This window comes from Anomaloglossus baeobatrachus, chromosome 1, assembly GCF_048569485.1.
Source record: "Anomaloglossus baeobatrachus isolate aAnoBae1 chromosome 1, aAnoBae1.hap1, whole genome shotgun sequence".
Classification (NCBI taxonomy): domain Eukaryota; kingdom Metazoa; phylum Chordata; class Amphibia; order Anura; family Aromobatidae; genus Anomaloglossus; species Anomaloglossus baeobatrachus.
In genome coordinates, this window is record NC_134353.1 from 142,959,078 (window position 1) to 142,977,164 (window position 18,087).

The window sequence follows — 18,087 nt, forward strand, 5'->3', positions numbered from 1 at the left end:
TCCTCTCTCAGCCGGAAAGGGGCCTAGTTCGTTCCAGAACTGGTACGAGCCCTCAGTCTTACATGTCTGCAGGACACCCCTTTCGGTTACACCGACACCCAGTCCACCACGCCACCCGTTCCCAAGGGGCGCATGCCGGCGCCAGAGGCCAGAATTGTCACATGGATCCATTACTCCATAGGTGAAGACTTTCGCTTGAAGGGCGGACTTCCGCCACGGGCTACCGAGCAAGGGGTACCCTTTGGACGATTGGACTCCAGATGTCGACCGTCCAGGTTCCCTGGGCCGACACCCGATCTAGTCGGCATACCTTTACTAGTTTCTACCAGGGTCACACCCAAGCTTCGACAGCGGCCAGTCTTGGAGTAAGGTCTGCGGGTGGCAGTGGCACACCTGTCACAACGTAGGTGCTTGTACGTCTGGCGCGAGCCCGACAGGGGGAAGCGGTTGCCTTCCTGTCTCCGGTGATGGTTTCTCTTCCCACCCAGGGACTGCTTTTGGACGTCCCATGGTCCTGTGTCCCCCAATGAAACGATAGAGAAAGAAGGATTTTTGTGTACTCACCGTAAAATCTCTTTCTCTGAGTCTTCATTGGGGGACACAGCACCCACCCTGCTTGTGTTATTGGTTATATATAGTACCTGTCGGTTGCATCAGTGGCCATTTCCCCAGGCCACTAGTCACACGATTACTGGTCATAGTTTTTAACTTGTTTTATCCAGGATTGTTTGATTCTCCTCCTACTGCTTGTGCACTAAACTGATTGAGCCCGCCTCCGGCTCAGGGGTTATACTGCTGGGGAGGAGCTAACTTTTTCTGTTTACTTAGTGTCAGCCTCCTAGTGACAGCAGCATAACCCATGGTCCTGTGTCCCCCAATGAAGACTCAGAGAAAGAGATTTTACGGTGAGTACACAAAAATCCTTCTTTTTTGCTTTTTTTCATTCCACTTTGCTTTAGTTCCTGTGAAGCACCTGAAGGGTTAATAAACTTTTTGGATGTGGTTTTGAGTACTTTGAGGGGTGCTGTTTTGAGAATGGTGTCACTTTTAGGTATTTTCTGTCACTTAGGCCTCTCAAAGTCACTTCAAATGTGATGTGGTCCCTAAAAAAATGGTTTTGTGAATTTTGTTGAAAAAATGGGAAATTGCAGATGAACTTTGACCCCTTCTAACTTCCTAACCCCAAAACATTTAGTTTCAGAAATTGCGCTAATGTAAAGTAGACATGTGGGAAATGTTATTTATTAACTGTTTTGTGTGACATAACTCTCTGGGTTAAGGGCATAAAAATTAAAAGTTTGAAAATTGCAAAATTTTCAAAATTTTTATCAAATTTCCGATTTTTTTCACAAATAAAAGCAAAAAATATCGTTCTAAATTTCTAACTATCATGAAGTACAATATGTCACGAAAAAACAATGTCAGAATCACCGGGATCCGTTGAAGCGTTCCAGAGTTATAACCTCATAAAGTGACACTGGTCAGAATTGCAAAAAATGGCCTGGGCATTAAGGACAAAACTGGCTCCGTCCTTAAGGGGTTAAAGAGCACCTGTCACCAGGATTTAGCACTATAAAGTAATTACATCACTGCAAAAATGAATGGCAAGGAGGGTGCACTTGGGTCAGGATATTAAGATGCTAATGGTGCATTAGAGATAAGAGACTTCCTGTTTCTACATAGAGCAGAGAAAAGAGCAGAATTTACTGGGTAGAAAGGCAAAATGGGCAATTGTAAGTGCACAGTGCTGTATAATAATGACATTGCAATATATTCAGAGGATAAAAACTTTGATGGGAGTGCTTCTTTAAGCTCAGATTAGTAAATAGAAAAAAATACAAGTAGTAGATAATAATGGGTTTTTTTTTTTCAAGTGGACTCCTGGCATGTGAATCCCATTTGTGTTACTATATTATATACCGTTGCGGCGCTGTCCAGTATTGCACATACTCACTACTTCACCATTTTCAATAACTGTTTGCAGTTAGTGAATACTATTCTGTTCAGCCAGCCTAGAACGCTGCATGAGGTTCCTTTAATTTTACCCATTTTGATTTGCCACAACAGTTTGGGTGATCCATGGAATATGAAACGTGTCTACAGTCATACACAGTCTGCAATGCTTGGTCTTAAGCTCACAGAGCATTGCCTAGAGAGAATATGATTGTATCGTCTTGTCTGCTGAGTGCAGGTATGCAGTGTGGCTGTTTGCAGTCTATGTATATGGAGAGGATAGTATAGAATATTCTCATTTATTGACGGCAATCAAGTATTTTTAAAATGGCGAAGAACAAAGTATGTAGGCAACAATGGAGAGCGCTGAGTTTTGTAGGTCCTTCTGCAATAACGACTATCCTTTTTTGTCTTCTGTAGGATTCATTGGCAAAGTTTAGTAATAAAAAGTTGAAGGACTGCGGGGAAGACCTTCTTGTGGAGATTTCGGAAGTGTTGTTCAATGAGCTGGCCTTCTTCAGGCTGATGCAAGACCTGGACAATAGCAGCAGCTCGGTGCAGAGCCGAAGCCAACACAAGTCTGATGCCGATGTGCTGCAGTCATTCTCCAAGGAGGTTGAAAAGTTTTTACCTTCCTATGATAACATATAATGATTTTAGAATTTACTGGTTTGATATTTGGTATAATTTCTTATTTTTGTGCAATTTATTGCTTTGATGGGAGGCACATTGTGTGCAGTAGGATTTCCTTAGGGGCAATCAATTGAAAACAATAGAAATAAAATAATCATTGTCACATCCATCCAACAACTTTCTTATTAAAGGGAGTCTGTCAATTTATTTTTGCTACCTCATCTGAGAGCATCATAATGTAGAAAAAAAACCCTGATCCAATGATGTATCACTTAGTTTACTGGGTGCAGTAGTTGTGACAGAGTTCTTGCATGTAGGCGAGCTCAGAAAGCTAATCCCCTCCATGTCACATCTTTCTGTGTACATTGTATTTTGAGAGTGACCTGCTAATTACTCGTGTAGGCATGGTTAGACCAGGCACCTAGTCCATCTATGATAATCATTTCCATGAATAAAATACAATTTATATTGAATCCCCTCCTCTGTACTATGGTGCACAGTTCCCTTTAAAGCTTATCCTAATTAAAATATCATCAGGAAGTGCAAAGAAGACCTAAAAAGGCATGTTGAATATGACGGACTACAGCTCTGCAGCACACAATTATGTGATTATTTTTAATCGATTGGATGCTCCTGTGTAACCTAGAGGTCTACCCAGATCAGTTCCCAGGACTTTTCTTAAAATCATGCTCTCTTGCCCATTCTAGTCCCCTTTTGTTTACAGTTCCACCGTTTTTAAGGTTGAAAGTAGACTTAAGGCTATGTGCGCACTTACCGGATTTTGCCGCAGATGTTTCGCGGATTTGCTGCATGTTTCGCTGCAGAAAATGTTCATAACATCTCTGCAGTGAATCACCAGCAAATCCTATGGAGAAAAAAAATCCTGTGCGCACTGGGTGGAATTTGACAGCTGCATGTTTTGCTGCGGGAATCCCGCAGCAAAAACAAGTGCATGTCACTTCTTTTCCGCACATCGCTGCGGGATTTCCCTCCATTGACTCAATGTTAATCATGAAATCCCGCAGGGAATAACGCAGGCAGCAAATTCTGTGCGGTTCACTGCGTTTTCCTGCGTTATTCCCTGCGGTATTTCGCGGTTTACCTCCGGTAATGTACATCACTTGCTTGCGGTTTTGCAGGGAAGTGATGTCATTACAGGAAGAGGAAGCAAAGCAGAGAGTAAACACACACACACAGATCACACACACAGACACATCACAGACACAGATCACATAGACACAGACACATAGAACACACATAGAAAGAAAACGGAAATATAGAAAAAAAAGAACGTGGGCTCCGCTGCATATTCACCGTCCAGCCGAGGTAAGCACACAGCGGCGGCCCGGTATTCTCAGGCTGGGGAGGGAGAGGGGCAGGGGTAATGTCCCCCGCCTCACTCCCCCTCCCGCAGCCGAGAATATCAGCCGCAGCTGCCCCGGCACTGTCGCATGCAATATGCGGCAGCACCGGTGTGTCCCCGGCTCTTCCTGCCGCCGTGTAGCAGTGGTGGCAAGGTAATACAAGGGGTTAATGATGGTGGGGGACCACCGCCATTAACCCCAGGCTTGATCATGGCAGCGTCTATGTGACAGCTGACATGATCAACCCGTAAGTAAACTGAAAAAAACACAGACACAGAAAAATCCTTTATTTTAAATAAAACCAACAAGCCTCGTTCACCATTTTATTAACCCCCCCCAAACAAAGCTCCGGCGTAATCCACACAGCTCCGGCTCCTGCGTCCTGCACTGCTGACATCCAGCCGCGACTGTCACAGACACAGGCTGAATGCAGCAGACAGCAGAGGTAATTACCGGTCATTTCCCACGGCCGGTAATGTGAACTCACTGCCGACCGTGGGAAATGCAGCGATCTGTCCTCTATCTATCCCTCTATCTATCTATCTATCTATCCCTCTATCTATTCTTCTGTCTATCTACTATCTCAGAATTAAATGACTTTTTTTTTTTTTTCCTTCAATGTGCTTTATTGCATTGAATGCAATAAAGCACATCCCAACCCGCACGCGGCAATACCGCGGTAAAACCGCGGCAAACCGCATGCGGTTTTCGGGTGCGGTTTCCCGCGTTTTTTTACCGCGGGTGCGGTAATCTTTGAGAGCATGCGGAATTTTCACAAGAAAATTCCATTTCCCAGGAGGCACAGAGCCTAAGTCCTTTTAGTTCAACCTACCGTATTTTTCGCTTTATAAGGCGCACTTTTGTTCCCCCAAATTTTGGGGGGGTATATTATATATATATATATATATATATATATATATATATATATATATATAATATATAATATATATATATATTATATATAATAGCGGTGCATATTATATGTCTCTGCGCGCCCCTGTGATGGCACATGCCCCCCTCTGTGATGGCATATGTCCCCCCCCTGTGTTGGCACATGCCCCCCCCCCCTGTGTTAGATTTGGTCCCCATTCTTCTGCTCATTCTAAAATAAAAAAGCTTTACTTACCCCCTCCAGCGTTTCTCCCCGTGTCCCTGCTTCCACTGTGATCAGGCACGCAGAGATCTCAGTCTGCTGTGCCGATCACATGACCGCACTGAGAACCAGGAAGTAAGGAAGAGAAGCACGGAGGGACAGAGGGATACAGAAGGAAGATAAACGCTGGAGGAGGTAAGGAAAGAGTGTTTTATTTTACTATGGGCAGCAGCCTGGGGGCGATATCTAACACAGGGGGACTTGTGCGATCTATAGGGGACCATGGGTAGCACCATGGGGGCGATATCTAACACAAGGGGATTTGTGCAATCCATAGGGGACCATAGGCAGCACAGGGAAATGTATGCAATCCATAGGGAGCCATAGGCAGCACAGGGAAATGTATGCAATCCATAGGGGGCCATAGGCAGCACAGGGGAACGTGTGCAATCCATAGGGGACCATAGGCAGCACAGTGGAATGTATGCAATCCATAGGGGGCCATAGGCAGCACAGGGGAATGTATGCAATCCATAGGGGGCCATAGGCAGCACAGGGGAACGTGTGCCATCACAAGGGGGCTATATTCAATATAAGGGGGCCATATCCAGATTAAGGGGGCTAATTTTAGGATGGGGGGGCTATGAAGGACATATACCCTATATGATTTGTTAGAGGGACACTGGCATTATAAGATGGACCCCATTTAACATTAAAAAAAAATAATTCTCTTTTCCTTCACCAAATTTGGGGGTGCGTTTTATAATCAGGTGCGTCTTATAAAGCGAAAAATACGGTATATCCTAACATGTTGATCTAGAGGAAGGCAACAACCCCATGCAGTCGACAGAAAGCTCCATATTAGGGGAAAAATTCCTTCCTGACTCCACATACGACAATCAGATTGTTTTCTTTGTCGCTCCATTGGAAGACCCAGACAATTGGGTGTATAGCTTCTGCCTCCGGAGGCCACACAAAGTATTACACTTTAAAAAGTGTAACCCCTCCCCTCTGCCTATACACCCTCCCGTGCATCACGGGCTCCTCAGTTTTATGCTTTGTGTGGAAGGAGGCACACATCCACTCATGCATTCTCTCAAGGGACAAGTATCGGCGCTATCCGTATTTTTTCAAAAGCGCCTAGCCAGGCTTCCGCAGGTCCGCACGTTCCTGCAGGGAGTTTGCCACATAGTCCCACCTTACAAGCGTCCGCTGGAACCCTGGGATCTTAACGGTGCTATTGGCTCTTCAGAAACCACCTTTCGAGCCGCTGCGGGATGTCTCTTTATCACGTCTTTCGCAGAAGGTGACATTTCTAGTGGCAGTTACATCGCTCCGTAGAGTGTCGGAGCTGGCAGCGCTGTCATGCAAAGCCCCCTTCCTGGTTTTTCACCAGGATAAGGTGGTTCTGCGTCCGGTCCCGGAATTTCTCCCTAAGGTGGTATCCCCTTTTCATCTCAATCAGGATATCTCCTTACCTTCATTTTGCCCTCATCCAGTTCACCAATGTGAAAAGGATTTGCACTCGTTAGATCTGGTGAGAGCACTCCGGCTCTACGTGTCTCGCACGGCGCCCCTGCGCCGTTCAGATGCGCTCTTTGTCCTTGTCGCTGGCCAGCGTAAGGGTTCGCAGGCTTCCAAGTCAACCTTGGCTCGGTGGATCAAGGAACCGATTCTTGAAGCCTACCGTTCTTCTGGGCTTCCGCTTCCTTTGGGGCTGAAAGCCCATTCTACCAGAGCCGTGGGTGCGTCCTGGGCATTGCGGCACCGGGCTACGGCTCAGCAGGTGTGTCAGGCAGCTACCTGGTCTAGTCTGCACACTTTCACGAAACACTATCAGGTGCATACCTATGTTTCGGCAGACGCCAGTCTAGGTAGGCGAGTCCTTCAGGCGGCGGTTGCCCACCTGTAAGAGGGGGTCGTTTTCGGCTCTTTTTTATCGAGGTATTCTTTTACCCACCCAGGGACTGCTTTTGGACGTCCCAATTGTCTGGGTCTCCCAATGGAGCGACAAAGAAGAAGGGAATTTTGTTTACTTACCGTAAATTCCTTTTCTTCTAGCTCCTATTGGGAGACCCAGCACCCGCCCCTGTTCCCTTCGGGCTGTTTGTTTTTTTGTGTACACATGTTGTTCATGTTGAATTGTTCTTTTGGTTCATGGTTTTCAGTTCTCCGAACATCCTTCGGATTGAATTTACCTTAGACCAATTTATAAGTTTCCTCCTTCCTGCTTTTGCACCAAAACGGAGGAGCCCGTGATGCACGGGAGGGTGTATAGGCAGAGGGGAGGGGTTACACTTTTTAAAGTGTAATACTTTGTGTGGCCTCCGGAGGCAGAAGCTATACACCCAATTGTCTGGGTCTCCCAATAGGAGCTAGAAGAAAAGGAATTTACGGTAAGTAAACAAAATTCCCTTCTTTTGGTGTTGATCCAGAGAAATAATCTAGTGCCCATCACAGGTAATATTATATTTTTCAAGAAAAGCATCCCGGTCCCTCTCAAATTTTAGTAATGATTCAACCCCAAAAATGCATTTATTTTTTCTCACTGCAAAAAAAGGAATCAGAAGTGATCAAATAATTGTATGTACCCCAATCTGTTGTCCATAAAAAAAACAAAAAAAAACGAAAGTGCGTTTGCCATGCAACAAAACAAGTCCTTATACCGGGAAAAAAAAGGAGGCGTTAAAAATGAACTTACAAAGACAAAAAAAAAATGTCTGGTCATGTGGATAATGGATCATCTACACTGATTAGACAATGATATACTAATATATGCTGAGGAAGTATAAATAATGGAAGATAATTAGAAAGCATCAGAACCATTTACACATCTAACAACTTTGTGCTCAGTAGACAATTTTATCTGGATATTCTCTTATAGGCAAAGAAAATGTTTGTGGGTGAAGAAAGCCCCGAAACTGGAGAGATTGTTGATGAAGATAAGGTATGTAGGAGTTATTATTCCCTCTCATCCATGCTGGACATGGATGGGGATCACAGTGTAAAGACCTGAGCAAAAACAATCCCAAACATCCAATGAAAAGGTGGAAGGTTCTCTTATTCAGTGAACTCATGAAGCAAATTTGTGCTGATCCCATGTTCCCCTTCTCAGATGAAGACTGTCTAATGGCCAGTACTTATCAGGACTTTCTCTTCAAAGCTGCAGTCTTCTAGGCTTAAGAATCCGAGCATCTATTTTTTTTCTTTTGATCCGATCTTTTTAACAAAATGGGATATTAGTTTTTCTTCCAGCTCATATCTACTGTTAAAGCCAATGTTTACATCCAGTCTCTGAAAAGACACCTCTGCATGTTTTTCTCATTATCTTACATAAAATTAGAATAAGCCTTTCCTGATTTACGTCAATTATGAACCAAAATTATGAAAGACCATCGTGCTTCTCATAGCAGCACTCCTATGAAACCTGCCTGTGGCCAGCTTCAAAGGAGGCTGTGATTCCTACTCCATTAATCAATGCTGTGTATAGTACAAACAGCAAAAAATAAAAGATTTTTTTTTTTTTTTAATAGAAAAAAAAACTAAAAATCAGCCCCTTTTTGCCCCATTAAATCTAAAAAAAATACACATGTAGTTTTGCCGTGGTCAGAAAAGTACGATCTATCAAAATATAAAATTAACATGATCGGCAAAATATGTAAACAATAAAAATTAAAGAGCGCTAAGATTACGAGGTTTTTTTTTGGTTGCTGCTAAAAATTCTGTAACAAGCGATCAAAATTTCATGTCTATCCCAAAATGGTATCAATAAAAACGTCATCTCGCCCGCAAATAGTAAGCCATTACACAGCTCCATCGGCTGAAAAATGAGAACGTTACGGGTCTTGGAAAATGGCAAGACAAACCCCTCTCCGCCCATATTTTTTTTTTTTTTTTTCCCTCAAACGTCTGATTTTTTTTTTTCACCAATAAAGTAATAATAATAATAATAAAAAAAACCTGGACAGGTTTGGTATTGCCTCAATCATACTGATGAGGAAAATCCTATTGTGAGGTCATTTTTTTTACCACGAAATGTACAACCTAAAGCAATGTCAGAATTGTGTATTTTTTTCATAATTTCTTCACATTTGGAATTTATTCCCAGTTTTACAGTACACTGTGGTATCATTCAAACGTGCAAGTTGTCCCTCAAACAAACAAGTCCTCACATGTCTATAAGGATAGAAAAATAAGGTTATGGCCCTGGAAAGAAGGGGAGGAAAAAAATGAAGGGGTTAAAGCTGTTTTTTTTTCTGTACCAGCAAAAGCAATGAGACTTCAGCCATCTCATGCACGCAATTGATTATAGTTTTGTGGGGGTTTTTTTTTGTTTGCTTTTCCTCACTGATCTGGTGTTTTTTGCAGTGTTTTTTCACCCATAGTAAGCAATTAGTAAGTGCAAGAAATGCTGCGATTAGTTTTGCAAATTTTTTGTTAAAAAAAAACACAGGTTAAGTAACATGTAAAACCCATTTATTTTTTTTATTTTCCCCCTCCCCCCCAAGTATGAACCATAATGTCTTGGTATTCTCACTTGGATGTTTCTCCTGACTCTACAGTTTAAATAATTGATCAATAAATTAGTGATTAGACTACGACACAATTCCCTACGAATGTGTGAGAGTAAACAATGCCTGACCAAATCAACTCCCCTCTGCTGTCTATCATGAACTCATCTACCCTTAAGGGGGCTTTACACGCTACGATATCGTTAATGTTTTATCGTCGGGGTCACGTTGTTAGTGACGCACATCCGGCGTCATTAACGATATCGCAGCGTGTGACACTTACCAGCGACCTTAAGCGACCTCAAAAATGGTGAAAATCGTTCACCATGGAGAGGTCGTCCCAAACTCAAAAATCGGTAAGGGTTGTTTATCCATGTTGTTCATCGCTCATGCGGCAGCACACATCGCTATGTGTGACGCCGCAGGAGCGAGGAATGTCTCCTTACCTGCCGCCGGCCACAATGCGGAAGGAAGGAGGTGGGCGGGATGTTACATCCCGCTCATCTCCGCCCCTCCGCTTTGATTGGCCGGCCGCTTAGTGACATCGCGGTGACGCCGAACGTCCCTCCCCCTTGAGGGAGGGATTGTTCGGCAGTCACAGCGACGACGCCGACCAGGTAAGTGCGTGTGACGCAGCCGTAGCGATAATGTTCGCTGCGGCAGCGATCACACGATATAGCATGTGCGATGGGGGCGGGTACTTACACGCTCGATATCGCTAGAAATTGCTAGCGATATCGTAGCGTGTAAAGCCCCCTTTAGTTCTCTGCTCCCCTAAACAATTTGATTTAGTTGCCCTTTAATCCAAAAATGTTCTGCAATACCCAATACTGAAGTTGTTGCTCTAGTTAAATTTTTCTTTTTCTTTTTAGGACAAGGATGAAACTGAGACTTTGGCCAAAACGCCGACAAAAAATATTGATGTATCAGAAGCTCACAGTGGAAGATCTGACATTTCAGACGATGAAGATGGAAATGAAAACTTACCCGTATCCATCAGTACGGATTTTATTTCTTTATTCACTTAATAATTGCTAAGGTTTTGTGCACACGCATTGCAGTGAATTTGTAATTTTGCTCAAACTCAAGAACATATAGTTAAAGCTTGCAGAAAAATTGGCTGTTATAGAAGACAATCATTTTTAAATGAAGTTTACAATTTTATTTGATTTGGTTTTAACATGTGTTGATAAAACAGCCTAGATTCCTTCTCTTGTGCTTGCTGTTATCCACCGGATAAGTAATAAATGGTTGCAAAGTTATAGCGGAACGATCAATGGAAAGTACTGTACAGATCAGAACAAAGGTCTGCTGTGGGAGTTTTTAATTTTTTATTTTTTTCTCCTTTTTTTCTGAGCTCCTTTCAGCTGATTTATGAACGCAAACTACTTCACGGTGAAATATGCAGGAAAAAAAAATGCCAAATGGTGCAAAAAAATGTTATGAGACCATATACCTTGATTAAAAGGTCCAGGACATCCATTTTAAAGCATTGCCTGTGTTGTCCTTATGCATCAGGTTTATCCAAAGCAGAAACACAGGCTTTAACAAATTATGGCAGTGGTGAAGATGAAAATGAGGAGGAGGAGGAGAATTACGAGTTTGATGCTGGACCTGTGGATGTACAGACCTCTCTAGAAGCCAGCACTGAAAATACAGAGGAGCGGGAAAAGGAGCCGGTGAGCTTTCTATAAGTGTTGGTCATGGATTTCTGATTATTACAGTAGAACGTTTAGTGATTTGTTCTATTTTATTGCAGGTTTTAAACAGTCCAAAGGAAATCACAAAGAAAGAAAATCCTGAGCTGCTTAGTCAAGTAACAGGTAACTTTTCATAATTCTCAAAATTGATATTTTTTATACTAAAGGGACCTTCTGCGTAGAGGAGTTTCAAAAATGTGTTACTTCAGTTCAGATTCTCGGTGCGGCATTAACATAGCATTTGTTTTCACTAACCCCGCAAATATCAAATGTATCCATAGGCTTTATTCGCCTGCTGGAGGCCAAAAGGTGGCTCTTCTGCCCCCTCTTGGGCTGGTGTACTATGGTCTGCAGTACTCCATTTAGAGAGATTCAGTAAAAAAAAAAAGTCGTGTTCTCCTGACCTTAGTGCCTGTTATGGAAAACCTTCTGGTGGGGAAAAAAAACAACATAATAAAGACGACGTCACATCATGTTTGCCCTCATGTTCAACAAAAGATAACTTCCGGAATGGAGGCCAGATGGAGCACAAAGTGGCTGTCTGGCCTTTTTTAAGGAATTCTTCCTTTGGGGGTTCTGTCCGATCCCATTTTTTGGGGGGGCTCTAGACATAAGCGCCTGACTGAATCTCCAACTTTGGGTCAATTGTGATATGAGCTCACCTGAAATTAAAAAAGCATATATCCCCTTACATTTTGTAACCTTGACCTAGGAGAAAACCAGACCTCCGTGGAAGACCAGAAAGTTTCACCGGCAAACACTTCAGAAGATATATCTCCGCTGCTGCTGAGTAAAGAGACCGATATCTGTTCATCTGTAGATGTTGACACCAAGTCCTCTCTGGTATCATCAGAAAGTTCAGGACCTGGCAGCCCAGCAACCGATTCCCCTGTGATAGTTAATGAATATGTAAGTCGTCAGTTTATGGTTTTTATCTTCCAAAAAAAACAATAATATTGAGTATCCTACATGACATCTCCAAACAGACTGGCTAGCTGCTGGTGATTCTGTCTGTGGGGCGATTACTCCACCACTGGTTCCTGAGATTTGTTTACTACTTTTCTTCGGCGCTCCATTGGGAGACCCAGACGATTGGGTGTATAGCTACTGCCTCCGGAGGCCACACAAAGCAATTACACTAAAAAGTGTAAGGCCCCTCCCCTTCTGGCTATACACCCCCAGTGGGATCACTGGCTCACCAGTTTTCTGCTTTGTGCGAAGGAGGTCAGACATCCATGCATAAGCTCCACTGTTCAGTCAGCAGTAGCTGCTGACTATATCGGATGGAAGAAAAGAGGGCCCATACTAGGGCCCCCAGCATGCTCCCTTCTCACCCCACTTGCGGTTTGTAAGGTTGAGGTACCTATTGCTGGTACGGAGGCTGGAGCCCACATGCTGTTTTCCTTCCCCATCCCCCTGAGGGGCTCTGAGGAAGTGGGATCTTTCCGGCCACCAAGCCCTGAGGCCGGGCTCCATCCACAGACCCATAGAACCTGCTGGATGTGGAGCGGGAGTGCCGTTCAGGGACAAGGCCCTGCAACTTTCAGGTACTCTGTGTCCCCGTATGGCAGGCCACGCACACTCCAGGCTTGCTGGGTGTGCTAGTGCGCCGGGGACTGTAGCGCTGTGCGCTGGGCTTATAGTCCCTGCAGATTACTGGGGGACTTTACGTGTGGGGATCGCCGCGCCGACCGCCCCTGGAGCGGCGGCGCAGCTTCGACTTGTAGTGCGTCGGGGACGCGCCGACCGCGCTTTTACGGCGGCGGCGCTTCTAACTTTAGTCCCCGGCTTTTGCGGCCTAGCGCCGCTTCGTTCCCTCCCCCACCCTGTCACTCAGGGACAGGGAGAGACGCTGTTCTATAGCAGCGCCGAGGGCTGGAGCCTTATTTGCATTCTCCAGCCCCCTTTACTAGACACAGTGGGCGCCGGGTTCCCGCTCTTGTCTCGGGCACGCCCTCGGCCCGCCCCTCTCCTCTGGACGCCGGCAGCCATTCCGGCACGCAGAGCGGGAAAACGGAGACACTGAGCTACGCAGGATTCCGGCGCCACACACCCGCTTTTGTGCGGGCGGTAAGCGGCAACTAAAGTGCTGACCCACTAATGCCGAAGTGTCCTGTTGTGCTTTTGTACGGTCGCTATTCAGGATGCAGACCTAGAAACAGCAGCAAAAGATCAGGGGTGCTAAAGCACAGACTCTATATGCTGCTTGTCTTGCATGTGCTGCGGTGTCATGTGTCCTTTATGCTTGTATGCTTTACATTGCACTGTAAGGGCTATTCTTGGCTGTCTACCCGCCTAGATGGCTAGACAGCGGCAGCAAACAGCAATGGTGCTAAGGCACAAGCTTTCAATGCTGCTTGGATTGCATGTACTGCAGAGTTTATTTTCATGCTTGTACATTCACTGCATGTCGCTATTCTTGGCTAATGCTCCTTGATGACTAGACAACAGCAGCAGAAAAGCAAGGGTGCTAAGGCACAAGCTTTCAATGCTGCTTGGATTGCATGTGCTGCAGTGGTTATTTTCATGCTTGTATGCTATACATTCACTGTATGTCGCTTTTCCTGGCTAATGCTCCTGAATAACTAGACAACGGCAGCAGAAAAGCAAAGGTGCCAAGGCACAGGCTTTCTATGCTCCTTGTACTGCATGTGCTGAAGTGTTTATTGTACTTCATGCTTGTATGCTATACATTGCACTGTACGGTCGCTATTCTTGGCTAATACTCCTAGATGGCTAGACAGCAACAGCAAAAAAAAAAAAAAGGCATGGGTGCCAAGGCACACGCTTTCTATGCTGCTTGTACTGCATGCGACTGTTCCAGGACCCCCAGTGTGTGCAATTACTCAACGGGGTCTCTGCTACAGGTGGCCAAAAGAACCACCTGTGATCCCTGTCCAGGGACAGGGACGGAGTTGCAGTTTCCGCTGATATATTGTCTGTGGCTATGACTAACATCTTACAGACTTTGCAGTCCAGACAGACCTTGGGCAATGTTGATTCAATGCCCCTGGCCACCCTGATTTCGAAACAAATCATGGCTCCAGGAGGGTCCCATGCATCCCAGGGTGCAGGCTCTGACACGGACGACAGTCCCAGACGGCCTAAGCGAGCTCCCTAAGAACGGCCCTCGACTTCATCACAGTACGCTCTGTATGATGAGGCAGACGTAGCTGTTCAGGACTCAGATCCTGAGACCGCTCTCAATCCGGATACACCGGATGGTGACGCTATAGTGATTAATCTTATAGCGTCCATCAATGGAAGGTTGGGTATTTCTCCCTCAACTCCTCCAGTGGAGGGGTCAGCTTCACAGCAGAAGAAATCCCTATTTCGGTATCTCAAGCGTATATTGAGTACTTTTCTGGTCACTCTGACTCCAGAGAAGCAGTCCGGGAACACCACGCTTATCCCGATAAGCTTTTCTCCAACCGTATTGAAGATACGCGTTGTCTCTTCCCCCCTGACGTGCTCAAGCGCTCCAAGGGTGGATCCCCCAATCTCCAGGCTTGCGGCTAGATCTATAGTTGCAGTGGAAGATGGGAATTCACTTAAAGATGCCATTGACAGACAGCCCTATCGGCGGGTCGGTTGCCCCGGCATTCGCAGCCATAGAGGCACTCCAAGCTATTTCAGCTAGTATTGCGCAGAGGGACGCGGTCACATGTACATCTTGGCCGCAGTAGCGTCCTTCACCTCGCAATGTCGGCATTGCGACTCAAGCTGTTTATGCTGTCCTGGACTCTACGAGCCGTACGTCAGTGGCGTCCGCCAACTCCGTGTTGTTACGCTCCTAGTGTTAAGGGATTGGAGCAGATGCTGCTTCCACAAATGTGCTTAACCAGATTGCCTTTATCTGGTGACAGACTGTTTCGTGAGCGGTTGGATTAAATCATTCAACTGTTCAAGGGTACGGATTCTTCCTTACCCCAGCTATCAAACATGACCCATCAGGAGAAGGGACAGTCGAGGTTTCGGTCCTTCCCAGGCTCGGGCACGTCCCAATTGCCCTCGTCCAACAGGACTCAAAAGGCTCAGAGGGGCGCAGGTTCCTGGCGGGCTCAATCACGCCCGGAGAAGGCAGCCGGAGGAACCGCTACCAAGGCGGTTTTCTCATGACTTTCAGCCCTCTCTCTCCGCGTCCGCGGTCGGTGGCAGACTCCCCCGCTTTAGCGACATTTAACTGCCACAGGTCAATGGCCGGTGGGTGAGAGACAGTTTGTCGCAAAAACTTCCTCACCGGCCGAGCCGAGGCTCTTCTGCAGGCAGTAGGAGTCGTAGTCCCGGTTCCTCCTCAGGAACAAGAGACACCTTTTACTCCGATCTGGTCGGGGTGACAAAATAGGACGACTCCTTCCGTTCCGTTCTGGACCTTAACCCCTTAACGACCGCGGGCCGTAAAATTACGTCCTAAATGACATAATCTTACTGCCCGCGGTCCTCCGGCGGCAGCATGCCGCGATCGGCACACATCTCAGCTGATTTTCACAGCTGAGATGTGTGCCTGCTAGGCACGAGCAGAATCGTTATCTGCTCGTGCCGATTAACCCCTTATAATGGCGCTGTCAATACATGACAGCGCCATTATAAGCGCAATCGCGGTAAAGTTTTACTTACCGCCGAAACCGGAAGTCACGTGACGCGATCACGTGACTCCCGATAGTTGCCATGGTAGTACAGGGTCATGTGATGACTCCTGTACTACACATGAATTGGTTTCACTTTCGCTGTGCCCGGAGCACAGCAAAAGAGAAAGACAGCGTATCTGCTGTTTACAGCCTTCCAGCTGTGATCAGCAGATACTGCAGAGCGATCGGAATGCTGATCGCAATAGCCCCCTAGGGGGACTAGTAAAATAAAAAAAAAAAGTAAAAAAATAAGTTTTAAAAAATTAAAAAAAAACAAAAAAACCTAAAAGTTCAAATCACCCCCCATTCGCCCCATTAAAAATTAAAGGGTTAAAAAAATAAAAAATATACACACATTTGGTATCGCCGCGTTCAGAAACGCCCGATCTATCAAAATATAAAATCAATTAATCTGATCAGTAAACGGCGTAGCGGCAAAAAAATTCCAAACGCCAAAACGACGTTTTTTTGTCGCCACAACTTTTGCGCAAAATGCAATAAGAGGCGATCAAAACGTAGCATCTGCGCAAAAATGGTACCGTTAAAAACGTCAGCTCGAGACGGAAAAAATAAGCCGTCATTGAGCCTAAGATCCCGAAAAATGAGAACGCTACGGGTCACGGAATATGGCGTAAAACGTGCGCCACTTTTTTCGGACAAACTTCCGATTTTTTTTTAACCCCTTATATAAAAGTAAACCTATACATGTTTGGTGTCTACGAACTCGCACTGACCTGAGGCATCACACCCACACATCAGTTTTACCATATAGTGAACACAGTGAATAAAATATCTCAAAAACCATAGTGCTATCGCACTTTTTTTGCAATTTTTCAGCATTTGGAATTTTTTTGCCATTTTCTAGTACATAATATGGTAAAACTGATGGTTTCATTTAAAAGTACAGCTCGTTCCGCAAAAAATGAGCCCTCACATGACCATATTGACTGAAAAATAAAAAAGTTACGTCTCTCAGAAAAAGAATGGCGAAAAAAAAAAACGGAAAGCGAAAAATCGGCCGGTCGTGAAAGGGTTAAACTGCTCAACAAGCACGTGAAAACCAGGCGGTTCCGGATGGAATCCCTCCGCTCCGTCATTGCCTCAATGTCTCAAGGAGATTTCCTAGCATCAATAGACATCAGGATGCTTATCTCCACGTGCCGATTGCTCCAGAGCACCGGCGTTTGCTACGGTTCGTTATTGAAGACGAGCATCTTCAGTTCGTAGCCCTACCCTTCGGTCTGGCGACAGCCCCACGGGTTTTCACCAAGTTCATGGCAGCAGTGGGACCACTCCCGCACTCTCAGGGTCACCCTGTGATCCCTTACTTAGACCATCTACTTGTCAAGGCACTCTTTTAAGAGGCATGCCAACACAGCCTGAACATGGCGCTGGAGACTTCCCAGAGTTTCGGGTGGGTCCTCAACTTTTCAAAGTTAAACCCAATCGCTGGCATATCTTAGCTTGGGGTTTCACACTCTCTCAGCGATGGTGAAGCTTCCACTGGACAAACAGCAGTCACTACAGACGGGGGTGCAGTCTCTCCTCCAAGGAGACACCTCATCCAGAGGCAGTCCCTTTCACGCAGTTTCATCTGCGTCCACTTCAATAGAACATTCTTCGCTAATGGGAGGGGAAGTCGATGTCCCTACACAGGAACGTCCCCCTTTCTCAGACGATCAAGGACTCTCTTCAGAGGAGTCCACTCTTCAGATCAATTGTCTGGAGCTCTGGGCAGTGCATATGGCCCTGCAAGACTTCCTACAGTGGCTGGAAGGCAAACAGATCCGAATTCAGTCGGACAATCCACAGCGGTGGCATACATCAACCACCAAGGCGGACTACGCAGTCGGCGAGCCTCCCAGGAAGTCCGCCGGATTCTGCTAGGGGTGGAAGACAGAGCTTACACCATATCCGCAGTTCACATCCCGGGCGTAGAAAACTGGGAAGCAGACTTCCTCAGTCACCAGGGCGTGGACGCAGGAGAATGGTCTCTGCACCCGGACGGGTTTCACGAATCGGCACAACAGCTTGGTCCCGGTTTTCATGACGATCAAAGAGCTCTGGCGACAGGCATCTCACGGTCGGTCAACCGTGGGCACTACCAGACCGGCCAGACTTACTGTCCCAAGGGCCGTTTTTTCCATCTGAATTCTACGGCCCTGAACCTACTGTGTGGCCATTGCGTCCTAGATCCTAGTGTCC

General features: G+C 45.7%; 1 protein-coding gene across 7 annotated transcripts in view; it reads left to right on the forward strand.

Moving 5' to 3' along the window:
- The window catches only part of PCM1 (pericentriolar material 1), a 382,937-nt gene that overhangs the window by 354,113 nt on the left and 10,737 nt on the right, over window positions 1-18,087 (forward strand). For all 7 annotated transcript variants that reach the window (XM_075347110.1, XM_075347104.1, XM_075347105.1 and 4 more), the window contains 6 exons: window positions 2,374-2,568; window positions 7,928-7,990; window positions 10,427-10,553; window positions 11,073-11,233; window positions 11,314-11,377; window positions 11,967-12,163. In XM_075347110.1, the coding sequence (XP_075203225.1) occupies window positions 2,374-2,568; window positions 7,928-7,990; window positions 10,427-10,553; window positions 11,073-11,233; window positions 11,314-11,377; window positions 11,967-12,163 (807 nt within the window). The remainder of the gene's footprint in view (window positions 1-2,373; window positions 2,569-7,927; window positions 7,991-10,426; window positions 10,554-11,072; window positions 11,234-11,313; window positions 11,378-11,966; window positions 12,164-18,087) is intronic.